The sequence below is a fragment of the Panthera leo genome, chromosome B3 (assembly GCF_018350215.1).
Source record: "Panthera leo isolate Ple1 chromosome B3, P.leo_Ple1_pat1.1, whole genome shotgun sequence".
Classification (NCBI taxonomy): Eukaryota; Metazoa; Chordata; class Mammalia; order Carnivora; family Felidae; genus Panthera; species Panthera leo.
The window spans coordinates 59,643,477-59,661,535 of record NC_056684.1 but is presented as its reverse complement, the minus strand read 5'-3'; the positions used below and the strand labels follow the sequence as shown (position 1 = coordinate 59,661,535).

Here is an 18,059-nt window from a genome sequence, read left to right as displayed (position 1 = left end):
TTATCAACCCTTTTTCCCCTATTTTACAACTTGACCCCAAACAGGCTTCCTTCTAGACCACATTCACAAATTATCTATATATACCACTAAGTTTTTCCCTGCCACCTACATTCATGCTACTGACTATACCTCACCTTGGTGCCTACCCTTGCTGCTTTGCTTGATTTAACCTCACATTCCAGTCTAATGCTAGGTTCCAGATCTGGTGCTGCAGGCCTTGAGCATGCTAGCACAGCTGTGCTAAGTATTTTCATTACACCGTTTCAGTTTCATTTTCATCTCTCTCGCCATGACAAAGTACTTATTAAGGACCTACTGTTCTAAGCACTACATATAAAAAGGTTAATAATTTTAGAAAGAAAGAAAAGAAAGGAAGGAAGCAAGCATATATAGAGCCACAAACAGTTATGCACATGTTAAGCAAACACACTAAATCCAAAATACAATTGACAGGAGAAAATACAGTATGTTATATGAAAGAATAAAAAAGAACGCTGAATCATATATATAACATAATCCCAAGTCTGTAAAATACTTCTTTATGCATAGAAAATACTCTGAAAGGAAATATATCCAAGTGCTAATCATGTCTGGATTGTGGTATCCAGGTCACTTTTATTTTCTTATTACTTTCCTATGGGCTTTCCAAACTTTCTACAGTGAGCATTAATTATGTTTACAATCATGGAGAAAGTATTTTTAGTATAATTATATTTATGTGATATTCAATTTTCACACTATAAATAGAAAAAATGGTTTTAAGTACAAACCAAACTTAACTTGCATTAGGATTTTTGTGGAATGGATTGACTTTTATTTTTTACTAAAGATATTATTAATCATGCTATGCTTAATATGATACCAGTCTATTTGGCTACCTACAATTGACTTCAAGACAAACAACAAGACCCAAATTTAATGGCAAAAGAAAGTTAAGATTACATTTTGTCATGGGTAAATTAAACCTGAAAAAGTTAAACATATTTCTATATTTATATCACTCAAGAGTAGAGACAGCAGGATATCATAGGAGGCATATAAACAGATGAGACCATAGGACCTGGGGGCAGCTGCCAGAGTTCAAATTCTGCCTCTATGACTTAGTTGTGAAATCTCTCTGTGACTCCATTTCCTCATCTGTAAAATGGAGATAAAACATCTACCTCGGGTTGCCTGGGTGGCTCAGTCAGTTAAACATCTGACTCTTGATTTTGCCTCAGGTCATGATCTCACAGTTCCTGAAATCAAGCCCCATGGTGGGCTCTGCACTGACAGCACGGAGCTTGCTTGGGATTCTCTCTCACCCTCTCTCTCTGCCCCTCCCCTGCTCTCTCTCAAAATAAATATTTTTTAAAATTAAAAAAAAAAAGAGTAACACCTATTTCTTAGTATTGTTGTGAGGGTTCAATTAAAAAAAAACAAAAACAAAAACAAAGAAAAGCACCTAGAGCCAAAGAGAAGCACACCAAACAGTGCCTGGCATACCATAAGTGCTTAATAAATATTAACCATTATACCATCATTGGTATGTGAAAGAATTAAAAGGAGAAAATCATGAAATTTATTGGAAAAGACTTCATAAAAGTAGTAGGAACTTAGAAATACCTTGAGTGACTGGATATAAGACTAAGAGAGAGTAAAAGAGATATAGATAACGAGATAAATTAAGTAAAAAGGAAATCTTTCTTGTGAATAATGTAAAATCACCAGGTCCTCAAAGGAGGAAGTGAATGAAATCAAAATTTCTACGACCTGCTCCTAGCCATTCTTTGACTAAAACTGCTTGATGATAACAAAAATAACATTTAAATAGCAAAAGAAACAATTTTTGGTTCCCTTTCCCTGGAAGCATGTCAACATGTTGCTGGAAACTTCTGGGTTATTAGTAATAAACCCAGTTCTTCACTAATAAACTAATATAACATACTATTCTGAGTTCTATCTTAACAAATTTTACCCTACAGATCTTTTTAAAAATTAAGTCAAAAATACAGAATTCTCATAAGAATGAGCCCCTTATACTAGGCCACATCCCTGAAGGGGAGATAGACATGAGTCCTACTGAATAGTTTAGGTCACAGTGTCTGAACATATAAAGAAACAGTACGTTCTGCAAGGCAGAAGAAGTGCTGCTGCTCGTCTAATCTGAGAGCAACAGACAGATCACGAGAGCTCACCTTTTCTCCCTTCTTGCTCTGTGGGACTGCTAGGAACGATAAAAGGGGTAGATCGGAAAGCATCAGGGGAAGGAGCAACAAGATCTGAGGAATTCCTTTATATAAAGAGAGAATCACAGGTTATTGTACCACAGCCACAGTTGTGCATTTGTTTTTTACTTTCTGATAGCAAAAATATCTAAGTCATCCAAACAAATCTTATTAGCAATCTCTCAAACATCTACCTGAGGCTGATGGAAGAGCCATGAATAATACTTAACTATTTCTCACACCAGACATATCCAAAATTAGAATTAAAAAAAAATAATAATAAGGATAAAGCCATATGATTATAAGAGAAATAAACAATCAAACACAAGGACATCATGATTGCAAAGCAAGATGACAAAGAGCTAAAAAATAAATTCACGTGCAAAACTGAGGTAAAAATACTCCAAATTTTACCTAATATTAGAAAGATCATGCACATTTTTATTTCAAAAAAAAAGCAAATCTCTTTGCCATAACAGCGAGATAAAGAACTCCAACTAAGGTCAACTATAGTACAATCTATTCTCCACCCCTATGCGGTTAAATGGAAAGAACTGCTGGTCAAATAGAAGAGCAGTATGCTTGTTTTGGTTGTATAACAGAATATAACTGGGCAGTTTCTGTCTAGTGAAACAATTGGGCTACTATTATAAACTTCCAAATGGGGGAGTGCCTGGCTGGCTCAGTCAGAAGAGCATGCGACTCTTGATCTCAGGGTTCTGAGTTCGAGCCCCAAGTCGACTGTAAAAATTACTTAAATAAATAAAACTAAAAAAAAAAAAAAAAACCAAAAAACCTCCATATGGGAAAGCAGAGCTACCTGCCTTCAATAGGTCCACTAAGTTCTTAACCCCAAAATTCTAAAGCCTAGAGTCTGCTTTTTGGAGTTTGCTTTTTGATTTTAAAAATAATTCTAGACTAGCAATTTAGCTCTTTCAACCTTAGCCTAAGACCCTCAGATACATGTTTCTTTGGCAGAGCTATTTTAGGCTTACTTACGTGGAAAGACTCTCCTGAACAAGGGACCTCTGACCAGAGAGCTGCAGGAGGTGCAGAGTGGTGGCAGGTGTGGAAGCCAGAGAACATCCACCTTCTTCCCTTGAAGGAGTAGAGCAACCATCAGAAGCTATTTTAAAAGAGAGAGAGAGAGAGAGAGAGAGAGAAAATCTAGTTTCATTTGCTTCTCAGATTGACAATCCTGAGTTTAAAAAAAAAAAAGGAAGAGGAGGAAGAAGAAAGCAAGCAAGCAAGCCACTCAGTACTGCAAACAGTAAGATCAATGTTTCCAACCATGTTCCAAGAGAGCAGAAACTGTTTTCTAATAGTAGTACAATCAATGGAATGCCATGCTAACACAAATTCTAAGTGACCACTAAATACCATCCTCCCTAAATTACGGGTTTCTTTAATATAGAATTGACAAAACATATTCCTTAGTCCTTTCCATCATGATTAAACCTTGGGAGGAAAAAGGCAGAATCCTTATCCCTCTGCTTGGCTGCTCTGCTTCTTGTGAAGCTTCTATTGTAAAACAGCAAGTAAGCCTTTTATTCCAAGGTCTACCTATGGTGAAGTAAAGCTCATGCCATGAAACAGATGGCAGACGTAAAACAATGTGCATCACACCTGATGATATGAATGCAGTTTTCATGATTAGAACCTGGGCCTCCTCAGAGGAGACAGAAAATACTAATGCGTTAATAAAAGAATACAAGAGCAGCCATTATTGACTTATATTATGAACAATCTCCTGTTGGTCACTTCTCAGCAACAGACAGGGGTATTAGCTGCATTAATCCCAAGTATAAAGGAATTTCTTTCTGCTAGGCCATAACTTCCTATTTCTGACAGATGAACTAACTAATAAATAGATGAGTAGGCAGACTATTGCCCAGGGAATTATGAAAAACTTAACACTTGATTACCATGATATTAAGATCTGAAGACCTATGATGACTCTAATAGCTATTCTGTCCTTAATATTAAATTTACTATATTATTCCTCAAAATCTCCATTTCCAACACAGAGAGAAAACTATGTTAAAATGTAAAACAGGGGCGCGTGGGTGGCTCAGTCGGTTGGGCGTCTGACTTCGGCTCAGGTGGTGACCTCACTGTTCGTGAGTTCAAGCCCCATGTTAGGTTCTGTGCTGACAGCTAGGAGCTTGGAGCCTACTTCGGATTCTGTGTCTCCCTCTCTCTCTGTTCCCCACTGCTTGTGCTCTGTCTCTCAAAAATAAATAAAGATTAGGGGCGCCTGGGTGGCTCAGTCGGTTAAGCGGCCGACTTCGGCTCAGGTCATGATCTCGCGGTCCGTGAGTTCGAGCCCCACGTTGGGCTCTGTGCTGACAGCTCAGAGCCTGGAGCCTGCTTCCGATTCTGTGTCTCCATCTCTCTGACCCTCCCCCGTTCATACTCTGTCCTCTCTCTGTCTCAAAAATAAATAAACGTTAAAAAAAAAGAAAATTTTAAAAAATAAATAAATAAAGATTAAAAAAATTTTTTTTAAAAATGTAAAACAGCAATCATTCCCAAAAAGCCTTTCTCATTAATCAGTTAGAAATGTATTTTCCTTCCATACTACAAACAAGTCTGCATACCTATAAAGTGCCTTCTAATTCAAACAGTAGGCTCAGAACAATAATAATAAAGTTTAGATCTTCGGAGAAGAGGAGCTACAGCAACTAATCACTCTTTTATACCTGTTTTATTGCTCTGGTCAAACAAGTCTTCCTGAGTTGACAAAACCTCAGGCTCTGGGGACTTCTGAATCTGCAGTCCACCTTCCAAAAGTTCTTGAGCAGGTATTTGTTCTTTTGTTTCCATAGCAGCAAGAGATACTTTGCAACAAGGAGGCATGTCCTCTGACCTAGGAAATTCAAACCACCAGGAGAAAAAGTTGCTATACATTCAAATGCTTTCACCTTTGAATTAAGATTTTCCTGGGGCACATGAGTGGCTCAGTCCGTTGAGCAACTGACTCTTGATTTCAGCTCAGGTCATGATCTCATGGGCATTGAGGTTGGGCTCCACACTCAGCATGGAGACTGCTTAAGATTCTTTCTCTCCCTCTGCCTCTTCCTCTCTCTCAAAAAAAAAAAAAAAAAAGAAAAGAAAAGAAAAGAAAAACGAAGAAGCCTTTCCTGTTTTGTGTTCTCTAATAATTTCAAAACTTCCAGGGGCTCTATTTATTCAAAGTTGAAACAAGCTACTTTTTATGACATGAAGACCTCAGCCCATTTAAAATCTTGTCTCAGTCTCTCACACAGCAATTTTCCAACTTTGCTCACAGCTGTGCAGCATGCTGTCCATGATTTCTCATGAGTGATTCAAGGATTTTTGTTACATATACTGTTACCCACGTGAGCATGAAGGATTCTAAACCAAACCACAACAATGCCAGTCCTAATGAGGACTTTCCACAAAGTTTAGATGTGAATTATCCTCTGTGCTATTACCACACACATTATCTGCTGCTGACCTTTTCCATTTGTTCTGCTCAACCTCACCCCCAAACCAAGAATCCTTCATACCAATACCACTCACACATGTAAAACTCTCATTGCTGGCCCCTTTCCAGAGACTTGGGAGGTTCGCCTATTAAAAAGTTAGCAAAACTAGCTACAGGGAAACTTCCTAAAGAAAAACCTAAAATGTCAGCCCGTGTGAGGGTGAGTGTTTTGTATTAGAAAGACAACTTCTCTTGGGGTGCCTGGGTGGCTCAGTCGGTTAAGCCTCCGACTTTGGCTCAGGTCATGATCTCATGGTTCATGGGTTCAAGTCCTGCATCAGGCTCTGTGCTGACAACTGGAGCCTGGAGCCTGCTTCAGAGTCTGTGTTTCCTCTCTCTCTGCTCTTCCCCTTCCCCTGTTCGTGCTCTGTCTCTCTCCCTCAAAAATAAACAAACATTAAAAAATTAAAAGAAAAAAAAAAGACCAAACAACTTCTCTTGATAGTCAACTTTGTTCAGGACTCCATTCCCCACCATTTGTATTGAAGGAAGTTATAAGAAAATACTGAATGCTTATTCAAGTGCTTATTCCCAAACTGGACGCATCCCACTTTTCCTCTGCCATATCCAAACGTGAGCTGTTGACCAGAGGCAATGCAGTTTGGGACACGATAATCACCAGAGGCACAGCAGAAGGATAAGCCCAATTCCTACCAATTCCACTATAGGACTTGGGAAAAGAATACGTCCATAGCTATACCATAAACTATTAGATGTAGGATACATGAGGACTGAAAGCAATCTGGGTGTTCCTCAATTATAAGAACAGTAAATTTTCAAATATAATATTCATGTGATTCCTCATAACACTAGAGATAGAGAAAATAGGAACTCCTCCCACAGAGACAGTGTCTCTGTAGACAAAGATCAGAGAGGAATGACAACCAAAGATTAAGGAGTCATGATTACAATTAACGGCAACAATAAAATGGCTTTGTAATATGCCTAAAGATAAGGACACGGTTAAGAATTCATAAATAATTAGTTTCCACTGGACCAGAAATATGCACAGTACAAGGGGGGAGGAAAATCAATAATTTCTAAAAATGTTTCCATCTAGCCAAGTAAAACAAGTATGAAACTTAAAAATACTTTCTAGAAACTATAAAGTACTATAGCAGAAACCTAAAAGAGCAGAGTTTACCTTGCAGGTGGTGAACTTTGCTCATCTACCACATGTACATCCTTACTGGGCTGTGCTACCACAGGGACATCCTTGCTGGGCTGTTCTGCCATGGGCATATCTTCATTGGACTGTTCTTCATGCTTAATTGCTTGAAGTTTTAGAAGACAGGAAGGAGATACTTAATTTTCCAAAGTACTAGAAGCAGTCCCAGATGCTTTTTTAAAGGCAAAGATTTAACAAAAGAAGTCCAATTTGAAAATATAAACAGACATCAATGCAAAAAGAAAATAACCAGTAACCTTAATCAAAACTAACCAAACCAAACTAAAACAAACCTTTCCAAAACTTTTAATCTGCAAGCCATCAACTAACAAGTATTTGCCAGACAACTCTGCAACCCTACTATATTAACTTGATTATATTAACCTAGTAGTTATAAACTGTATTAAGGAATGAATAACTAGCTCTAGCTTAGGACGAAAATGCTTATAAACAATTCCAAATGCCAAAAAAGATGTTTCATACCAATATTAGCATCCACATCAGACAGCCCAGTGTAACTAGAGTTGGTAGTTACTGGCAGTACAGGCTCTTTGTCTACTTCATATGTCACAGTATGTTCTTCAACATCCTGGCTCTGGGAGAGTTCCAGAACTCCAAAGCCCAACTGTGCTGGGGCAGGATCTAGAAACAAAACCCCAAGAAGTTAGGTAGCATCCCACAATATTATGCACTGTGTAAGGTCCTGTCCCTTAGCAAAACAAAAAGGTCATTTTAAGTCCTTCACAAGAAAGCCCTGCCTCCAAAGTTTTTCAAAATAGACTCAAGAATAAAGGCACTAAAAGTGAAAGGGAAAAATACATAACGAAACAAAAATTACATATTCTAAAAGCTTCTGAGCACCTAACATATAGGTAGACTATGTCTACTTTCTGAAGATATACATAAACCATACCCACACACAGTAATTCAGATTATACTTCCACCCACAAAGCATACATTCCCAAAATATTTGAAAACCAAATGTAACAAGAAAAAGAGTCAATATGCAGAAAGAGAGCTATCCAATGAGCATCAAATTCCTGAACATCAAATTAGGGGGAATATCTTAGACAAATGCGACTTTCTTAATGACTATCCTCATTTTAATGATGAGAAATCTATAACCTGATAACAAAGAGAAATTTGGATATCTTCATGCTTATGTTAAAGGGACTTAGAACAATCTACTATCTAGATAAAGGCATAAAGCTACCTTCAGCACCAAGGGAGTGTGTGGTAGTATCATCTCTAATATCTTCTTCCTTTTCCTCCTTCTCCTTCTCTTCTACCTCCTCTTCTTTCTCTTCTCCCACAGGAGGAGCAGATTCCACTGACATTCCCAAAACACTACATGGAAAGACACAATCATGTGTTCTCAGATAGGCTGGGACACTTTGCTCAAAGCACTCTTCTAAATTTATTGTAACAGCCCACACACCAACCACTTCTTACGCAAATTTGAAAAAAGTAAAAAGCCTCGCCCCCATCAGTGCTTCTTTCTACAGAAAGCACCTGAAAGGATAACAACTCAAAACGCTGCACTGAATTAAAGAACACAAAATATTTAACAGAAGAAAGGAATAAACACATTTGAGTTTTTACTTTCTCCGAAAAAATATAAGCAGGGAGAGAAAAACCTTACTCTCAAGAGAATAACTGACAAGTGACACAGTAAGATATGCATTGGATATGCAGTGAAGGGACTCAAAGATACATCAGCTGAACCAGACACAGTTCACCAAAATATTTAAGAAAATTTTTTAATGTTTATTTATTTTTGAGAGAGAGAGAGAGAGAGTGAATGCGGGGGAGGGTCAGAGAGAGAGAGGGACACAGAATCCGAAGCAGGCTCCAGGCTCCAAGCTGTGAGCACAGAGCCTGACCCGGGGCTCAAACTCATGGACCACGAGATCATGACCTGACCCAAAGTCAGAAGCTTAGCCGACTAAACCACCCAGGGTCCCTACACAAAAATATGTTAGTATAAAAATCTTAGACTACATACATAGAACCAGAATGTCTGAATAAAATTCTGGTAAAAGGCCTGTATATTTAGAAGAAGTTAAGATTACAGGTCAAAAAACATAAAAGTAAAAGACAACAATCAGGAAAAAATACTACAACAAATAGAACAAAATAACAGTCTCCCTAAAATAGAAGGAATTCACATGAAGAACCCCAAGACATAGGTGGACAGACAACTCATAAAAAAGGAATATAAGTATCTTAAACATGTAGGAAAATAGAGAAAACAACTGTTGCCCATCAAATTGGGAAAAAAAAAAATTGTCAATACTATACTACTATTCAGTGCTACCCAAACCTGAGATAAGCACTATCATATACTGTTTACGAGACTCAACCATTGAGTTTACTATAAACTAATAGAATATTTCTGGAGAACACTTGGAACATTTGCAAAAATGTTTCTAAAAAAACCTCCAAAACAATGTATACACCTAATAATTTCAATAATTTCAATTTTAAGAAATAATTTGAAATGTAGAAAAATCCTTATGCAAACTTATTTCTCAATGTTTACTGTAATTAAGAAATACCTAGGGGCGCCTGGGTGGCTTAGTCAGTTAAGTGGCCAACTTCAGCTCAGGTCATGATCTCGTGGTTCATGAGTTTGAGCCCCTCTTTGGGCTCTGTGCTGACAGCTCAGAGACTAGAGCCTGCTTTGGATTCCGTGTCTCCCTCTTTCCCTGCCCCTCACCCACCCACCCTCTGTGTCTCTCTCATAAATAAACATTAAAAAAAATTTTTTTAAACTTTTAAAAGAAAAAAACTTCAGTAAACTTATTAAGAGTTTCAACTGTCGGGGCGCCTAGGTGGCTCAGTCGGTTAAGCAGCCAACTTTGGCTCAGGTCATGATCTCACAGTTCATGAGTTCAAGCTCCACATCAGGCTCTGTGCTGACAGCTCAGAGCCTGGAGCCTGCTTCAGATTCTGTGTCTCCCTCTGTCTCTGCTCCTCCCCCACTCATGCTCTGTCTCTGTCTCTCTCTCTCTCTCTCTCTCTCTCTCTCTCAAAAAAGAATAAACGTTAAAAAAATTTTTTAAAAAAAGTCTTAACTGTCATGGGAAAAACTCCATGTTGTTAAGCAAAAAAGTCAGCAAACACAAAATTTTACTCTACACATGTCAGCTATCAAGTGTGCACACAAAAAAAGAAGGAAAATATGTCAAAATGTTTACAGCAATTAGCCTCTGGGTGGCAGAATTATAGATAACATTTTTTGCTTCCTTGAAGCTTTCTACACATTTAATTATTTCATATAAAGACTACTAAGCAGAACTATAATGAGCATAAAGAGGTGAACACATAAATTTGCAAAGTTAGGGGACCATGATCCAAGGAAAAGGGACTAGTAAAGATTTTCACACACAAAAAATAGAACATTACCTATGTAACCAGGAAGACTAGTTACATAACCTCAGGAAATATAGCCCCAAGTTGAGTTTCTTGGGAAACAAAGTCCAAGAGCAAACATGACAAAATGTAGAAGAGCAATGAAAGACAGCACAAACCATATACTTTGGCTCTTCTTCAGTCTCCTTTAGTGGTTTTCCTTCATGTCCCTCCCTGACCTCTAAGTTCAGTGAGTCCTTGGAGCTCTTCTCCATCTTTACTCACCTCCTTAATGATCTTACCCAGGCTCATGGCTTTGAATATCATCCACATGCTTATGACTTTGCAATTTAAATCTCCAGCTTAAGTCATTCCCCCTGAGCTCCATCCAGACTTGCACATCATCAAGTGTCTCCAATTGTTTATTGAAAAGGCAGCTCAACTTCAACATGTCTAAACCTGACCTTCTCCTCTTGCAGTCTTTTTCCATCTCATCTAGCAGCAACCCCATTCTTCTAATACTCAAACCAAAAGTGCAGAATCATTGTTACCTCCTTCCTCTCATACTCCACCATCCAATCAGCCTTTGAATCCTATTTTCAAAAAACCCAGGGGTGCCTGGGTGGCGCAGTCGGTTAAGCGTCTGACTTCAGCCAGGTCACAATCTCGCGGTCCGTGAGTTCGAGCCCCGCGTCAGGCTCTGGGCTGATGGATCGGAGCCTGGAGCCTGTTTCCGATTCTGTGTCTCCCTCTCTCTGACCCTCCCCCGTTCATGCTCTGTCTCTCTCTGTCCCAAAAATAAATAAAAAACGTTGAAAAAAAAAAAAATTAAAAAAAAAACCCAGAATCTCACCACTCCTCATCTACTTCTACTCTGGTGTAGCCACAGTCATTTTGCCTAAATTATTTCAATAGTCTCCTACTTGGTCTTCCTGCCTCTGCCCTTGCTCCTCCTTCAGTCCATTCTCCTTTTTAATTTAAATGGATTTTAAATTTTTTCTCCAGCTTTATCAAGGTACAATCAACAAATAAAAATTGTACCCTCTTCTGTCTACTCTTGATCCAGCAGCCACAGTGATCCTATTAAAATCTAAGTCAGATCATGTCATTCCTGTTCAAAACCCTTAAATGCCTTACTATCTCAACAAGAGTAACAGCTGACTTCCTCACAGTAACCCAGAAGGCCTTACATATTCTGGTGCCCCTTACTTTTCTGACCTCTTCTCCCAATTCTCTCCATCACTCTACTCCAGCCATGCTAAACTCCTTGCCATTTCTCAAATATTCCAGGCACACTCCTAACTCAAGGCCTTTGCACTTGGCTGTTCTCTATGCAATGATTGCACTTACCCCAGATAACAGCAGAGATCACTTACTTAAGAATTTTCTTAATGTTTTTTTTTTTTTATTTTTGAGAGACAGAGCACGAGCAGGGGAGGGGTAAAGAGAGAAGGAGACACAGAATCCAAAGCAGGCTCCGGGCTCTGAGCTGTGAGCACAGAGCCCTATGCGGGGCTTGAACTCCTAGACCTTGAGATCATGACCTGAGCCAAAGGCGGACACTTAACTGACTGAGACACCCAGGCACCCCACTCAAGAACTTTTAATCAAATGTCTTATCAGCCAAGCATTCCCTAAGTCACCCTATCTAAACTTGCAACTCCTTTGATGTTTCCTATCCCCTTCTCTGCTATATTTTTCTCTTCAGCCCTTATCAGTTTCTAACATACTATTTACTTATTGATCATGTATTGCTATATCCCATACAAGAATGTAAGCTATATTAAGGTCTATGATTTTTTTTTCTGATCCTCTGCATCTCCAAAATTCAACAATGCTTGGCATATAGGAAATATCCAATAAATATTTGTAAAATGATCAGGTGAATCCAAACAGGCTTGAAATAAATCAGATTATAGGCAAAAAAACCCAGTCCTAATGGTTAAACTTTTCTCTACTGTCTAAAGCTAATGGAAAGGAAAACAAAGGTTTAAATACATTATTTAGAAGTACAAAAGTAGCTGACATAAGAACTAAAATAATTATCAATAATTGGGAGTGTATGGAGTTAAATCCTCATCTTTCATTATGGAATTGAATTGTCTTAATTTGATAAAATAAGAAATGGCAGTATTAGTTTTACAATATTGTAAAATATTAGTTTTACAACATTATTGAGCACCAGGAAGATAACCTCTCCAAGAAGTTAAAACACACAGCGTAGCCTCTGTGAAAGGACACCAAGGGTGGGAAAGGACTCTGCTTTTAATTATAAGTTATTTTTAAAATAAATTATGTATTTATATTACTCTGTTAAAAATATTTGACAGATCTCACTAAAATTAAAAAACTGCTCTGTGAAAAACCTTCTGAAGAGGATGAAAAGATAAACTAGAGTGAGAGAAAATATGTGCAAACCAGATAGCCTACAAAGGACTAATAACTAGAATATATAAAGAACTCTAAAAACACAGTTTTTAAAAATCCAATTAGAAAATGGACAGAAGACATGAACAAACATTTCCTTGAAAAGGATGTACAGATGGCAAATAAGCACATCAAAAGATTTTTAACATCATTTGCCACTAGGGAAATGCAAATTAAAATAATGTGATATCACTACACATTTATCAGAACAGTCATAATAAGAAATTGTGACAACACTAAATGCTGGTAAAAATGGCGAGAGACTGGATCTCTTACACTGCTAGTGAAACTATATAATGGTATAGTTACTCCAGAAAGAGTTTGGCAATTTCTTAAAAAACTAAATATACAACTACCAAACAGCCCAGCAATTTCCCAATGACCATTTATCCCAGAGATAGAAAGATTATGTTCACTTAAAAACTAGCACACAAAAGGTCAGAGCAACTTTATTTGCAATAGCCAAAACCCATATCAATCCAGCTCTCCTGCAACAGGTAAACGGTTAAACTGTGGTATATCCATACCATGGAACAACTACTGGGCAATAAAAAGTAATGAACCACTAATATATGCAACAATTTGGACAGATCTCCCAGGAGTTATGCTGACTGGGGGTGGGGGGGGAAGCGGGGAGGGAAGCCAATCCCAAAAGGTTAATGTATGATCCCATTTACATAACATTTCGAAATGACAAAATATTACAAAGGACAGTCTTAATTAGCGATTGCCAGGAGTTCAGGTAAGACAAAGAGGTGAATATGGTTATAAAAAGACAGCACTAGGGTTCCTTGTGATTCTGGAACCATTCAGTATGTTGACCACAGTGGCAGATACAGATGTAACTAGACTTTATAAAAATTCACATACATGAATACAAGTAAAAGTGGGGAAACTTAAATCATTCAGTAGATTTTATCAATGCAGATATCCTGGTTAATATACTATAGTTTTGCAAAACGTTACCATTTGGGCAAAGTTTATAAAGGATCTCTCTCTACATACTATTTCTTACAACTGCATGTGAATCTATAATTATCTCAATTTTTTTAAATGTTTAATAGAGAAGGGCACCTGGCTGGCTCAGTCAGTGAAGCATGCAACTCTTGATCTTGGGGTTGTGAGTTAGAATCCCATGCTGGATGTAAAGAATACTTAAACATTTTATTTTATTGTTTTAAAGATTTTATTTTTAACAGGGAAATAAAACAATCTATATTTCTTTAGTATACTTTAGGATGCTCCATGTTTAGGACCATCAGCTTAGATCAACCGAACACTAGGTAAGAGAGGAAGATTTTTTTGGAATTTTATGCAAAAAGTTCACAAGCAGCTTTTTAAAAAATACTTGCATTAACGAATAAATACATACAAACGGAGATCAATATACCTGTGTTTTGAAGAACTTTCATTCTCTTGGAATCAACCCCAAATCCTTTCTAGATTCATGGCCTTTGCACTTGCAGTTCCCTCTGGAAAGCTCCTCCTCCCACCAGCCACTCTTCTCCCCAGCTCTTCAAACATGTCTAACAAATTCATATTTATAGTTTAGATCACATTCCTCAAAGAGGCTTACCCCTATCACACAGATTAGGTCATATTTTCTTTCTTTCCTCCCTCTTTGAAATAACAATTGTAACTGAACAGCTGTTTATGTAATGATTTAACACCTTTCTCCCTGTTGAATTATAAGTTCCATGATGGCAAAGCCCCTTTAAAACACCTTACCACAGTGCCTGCACATTTACTGAAAGTAAACGTTCAAGGTTTTTTGGTTTTTGTTTTGTTTTGTTTTTTTAGGGAAAGGGCAACACGTCAATGCAAAAAGGGAAAAGTGATAGTATGGGACTTCTCTAACAGCACTGCTTCACTTATGAGGGGTATACATACTTCCTGCCCCCACTGGTTCAAACCAAGGTGCTGGGCCACAAAAACACAAATAACTTTGGCACACGTTCACTTTAAAGTATCATAAATTTAAATGCCTACAGAAAGCAAAACAAGGTAACAAAAAGGGGTGAAGTGGCTAAGAACAAAAGCAAAAGTACTGCAATAAAAGATGAATAATTAACTTCAGTGTCCACATACAATAGTAAATTGTAGGGACTATGACAGACCAGAGCACTCATGCTCACCTATGCAGAGGTTAGCTGCTACTCACAGCTCTAGGCAAATGTTACCAATAATACAAAAGTTGCATTGCCTCTGGACTAGTAATGCCAGAAGCTGAAAATCCAAGTTTTATGTAAAATTTCCCCATTTAAAATTCTATCAATTATTTCAAATATATTTTACAACCATGTGTGGGCCAAAGACAAGCCACCTGCAGGTCAAAATAAGCCCACCAATTTGTAGATTGTTCCAAAGCACCAACTAATAATTTGGGAGAAAAAACTTATGTGCAAACAGAGTATTAAATAGAAGGCAAAAAAAAGGGGGTGGGAGGGCATTTATTTTTTAGATAAAACCATAGTCTTTCACCACCTCAACCTGACATTCTCCTCTTTGACTAGCTCCCTTTTCCTACTCAGCCACCACAAGGCTCCTGAAGTTATCTAAGTTCTCTTTTGATTTTAGTAATTTCAGGCAGGAGACTAAGCACTGAATAGTAAAAAAGAAAGAGAAGGCACTGAAGTCAGGAGGGCTCAGAGCTCAGTTGCCACTTATAAGCAATATATTCTAGAACAAGTTATCTAACATCTTCACCCATCAGTTTCCCCCTCTATGTAATGGAAAGAAGATTATGTCTTCACTGTACAGCTGCTCTAAGGATGAAATTAAATGGGAATATGTATCAAACATACAATTCTGACAGAGGATCCTATCCTAACAGAGGATAAACTCAAAAAATGGACAATGTAAAACTACGCATAAGACAAAGTAAAAATTGAATACTGTTTAGGGTATGAATTAATAAACATCCTGGGTCTAAAACTGGTAATTTAGCTGGTAGATGGAAAGCATGCCTAATAGTTTTGATAATATGCCTAAAGATTTTTTGATTATTTTTTCCATTAAGTCATATCTATGCTAAGAATGAAGAATGATTATTTACTTTACGTGTACAATACAAATCACAATTTGAATAATACAAGTGTAAAAAATGTTATTACCTTCACAAAAGAGATTCTGGCTATCAGTACTAATGTACCAGTGAATATGATCCTCAACTCCCACTATCTAATTCACAAAAATAAGATTAATCCCTTTATCATTGGGATGAGGCAATAGGTACAGATAAAAGAAATGATCCATTAATAAATTTAAATAAATTCCTTCCAACACTAGTATACCTGCTTGTCCTGTTTGGCTGAGGTAACTGTTCAATGACCTGACTGATGGTACCACCTGTGTCCAAATGAGAAGAATCCATAGGGTCTGAAAAAAAAGAGTGGACATTAGTACAAAAGGCATTTACTACCGAACTTTAATACCAAACTTTAATACAAATTCAGAAATGTGGACAATATCAATCTAATCATCTACATTAAAAAATCAACTTTCTGGGGCACCTGGATGGCTCAGTCGGTTAAGCATCCAACTTCAGCTCAGGTTGTGAGTTCAAGCCCTGCATCAGGCTCTCTACTGTCAGCACAGAGCCGGCTTTGGATCCTCTGTCCCCCTCTCCTTCTCCCTCTCTGCCCCTTCCCCTCTGGGTCTCTCTGTCTCTCAAAATAAATAAATAAGCTTAAAAAAAAAAAAAAAACTTTCTGAGTGCCTTATACGCATTCACCACAAACACATAATGTTTAGATCCACCCAGTTACAACAAGCGCACTCTTGCAAAAGGGACTATTAGCTTTAAACATCTCACCTGCAGCTTTGTTTTCTTTCAGATGCTCATTGAACCCACTATTACTATCTCCTTGTTCTTCTCCAGCTGTTTGTTCAGGATTGGACACAACATCCTAAAAAACATACATACATAATATCCCTACTACATATGAAATAATCCAAAATAAGGCATACTTTTGTGAATGTGTTGATTTCGTTTTTCCAACCAATTTTATCCAAAAGATAGAGATCTCCTAAGTACTTAGATGTGCTAATTGTTCTTGATTAGATAAAAAAATAATTTTTCCTCAATCCTTTCCAAACAAGATTATCACTCACCAACACAGGGTTCTCTTTGTGTGTCTGTAGATTAGGAAGGTGTCGAGATAGCAGACTAAAGCGAGAACCAGAATCATCTTCTAGAACCTGGCTTTCAGGCTGAGAATCTTCAATTATCAGGCAAGGAGTGTCTTGCTGAGAGAAATCTGAATCCAACTGACTTCCAGTAGGGTCCATCTGCTCCCCTGGTATGGAATAACAAAAGATCAGTTCTGTGTAACCTACTAGCTTTCCTCTCGCAGTCTGAGCTTAAATAATGGGGCGGAGGTGCAAGAACTAGGAAAAGGGACCAGTCTAGGACTCCAATTAGATTATATTTATAATCGCTGCAAACACTTTCCTATCAAACCTTCCAAGGCCTTATTTCCTCGTTATTTACTATCAGTCTGCCAATCCTTCTCTTCCTCTTCTTTTCCATCACCTTCCCGTAGACACCCTTTCCCCTCCTTCCTAACCTCTTCTCTCCCCGCCTCTTTTTCCATCCCCCACAACTCTCCCTGCGTCTTTCTGGCGCCTCTACCGCCCCCCAAAAGGCTGCTTTGTAATTTCTGTTCGCCAGAACACTCACAGCCCTTCACGTTTACTCACGACCACCCAGCCTTCTTAGCTACTGCTTCCCCACCCCCTCCTCAGGGCCCTCCAACCCTTTCCCCGTCACCGCCGCCATGCTTGCCACCCCGCCCCCTCCGGTCAGCCATCCCTTCAGACCCGAAACCCAAGCCTTCAGAGCTCACTGCGCCCCCATTTGTTGCCTGCAAACGGTACCAGGCATCCCGGCGGGAGATCACTCGCGCTCGAGCTAGAGGTCTCTGCACACTCCCCAGCTCCCTCCAGCTCGATCCCCAGGTCGCCGCTGTAGCCACCGCCGCCACCGGCCGCGAACTCCCCCTTTTCCCGTCGCGTCACGCAGTACCGGCTCGCCCATTCGCTGCTGCTGCCCGCCACTCAAGAAGTCCTGTGGATGATTCGAGGTTGAGGCAGAGTCCCCCGCCCCACGTAAGAAAAAGGAACACCGCGGCGTGTTTCCATGGCAGCATGGACGTTGCAGGCCCTCCCCCTAGTACAGCCAGAGAATGACAGTATCCTTGAACCGAAGGGACCTTGAGAGGGCGTGAAATATATTCCCCTGCCTCCAGGACAATTGTGTGTACCACTACTCAGATATAAGAGAAGAGACTTCTTTTCTATCGTTCATGCACTTTGAGGCCCCTTCTCTTACCTTCTTCCGTAGAAAAGCAGAGGGTTCCCCAATTTCTAATAAAAGGGCAAAGACAAGGAT

The 18,059-nt window shown here is 38.7% G+C and overlaps 1 protein-coding gene across 7 annotated transcripts in view; it reads right to left on the bottom strand.

The window, feature by feature from the left end:
* TP53BP1 (tumor protein p53 binding protein 1) overlaps positions 1–17,685 on the bottom strand; it is a 70,913-nt gene extending 53,228 nt beyond the window's left edge. For 3 of the 7 annotated variants that reach the window (XM_042942212.1, XM_042942214.1, XM_042942213.1), the window contains exons 1-10: positions 17,546–17,679; positions 16,781–16,965; positions 16,482–16,575; positions 15,961–16,045; positions 8,100–8,233; positions 7,370–7,528; positions 6,863–6,992; positions 4,910–5,076; positions 3,207–3,333; positions 2,178–2,272 (exon numbers count right to left, since the gene is read on the bottom strand). In XM_042942212.1, coding sequence (XP_042798146.1) covers positions 2,178–2,272; positions 3,207–3,333; positions 4,910–5,076; positions 6,863–6,992; positions 7,370–7,528; positions 8,100–8,233; positions 15,961–16,045; positions 16,482–16,575; positions 16,781–16,965; positions 17,546–17,552 — 1,183 coding nt within the window. In that variant the 5' untranslated portion in view covers positions 17,553–17,679. Of the gene's footprint in view, positions 1–2,177; positions 2,273–3,206; positions 3,334–4,909; positions 5,077–6,862; positions 6,993–7,369; positions 7,529–8,099; positions 8,234–15,960; positions 16,046–16,481; positions 16,576–16,780; positions 16,966–17,545 lie in introns of all 7 variants that reach the window. The other 4 variants (XR_006203611.1, XM_042942215.1, XR_006203609.1 and 1 more) reach the window with 2 other exon arrangements.
* Between the last annotated feature and the right edge of the window lie 374 nt (positions 17,686–18,059).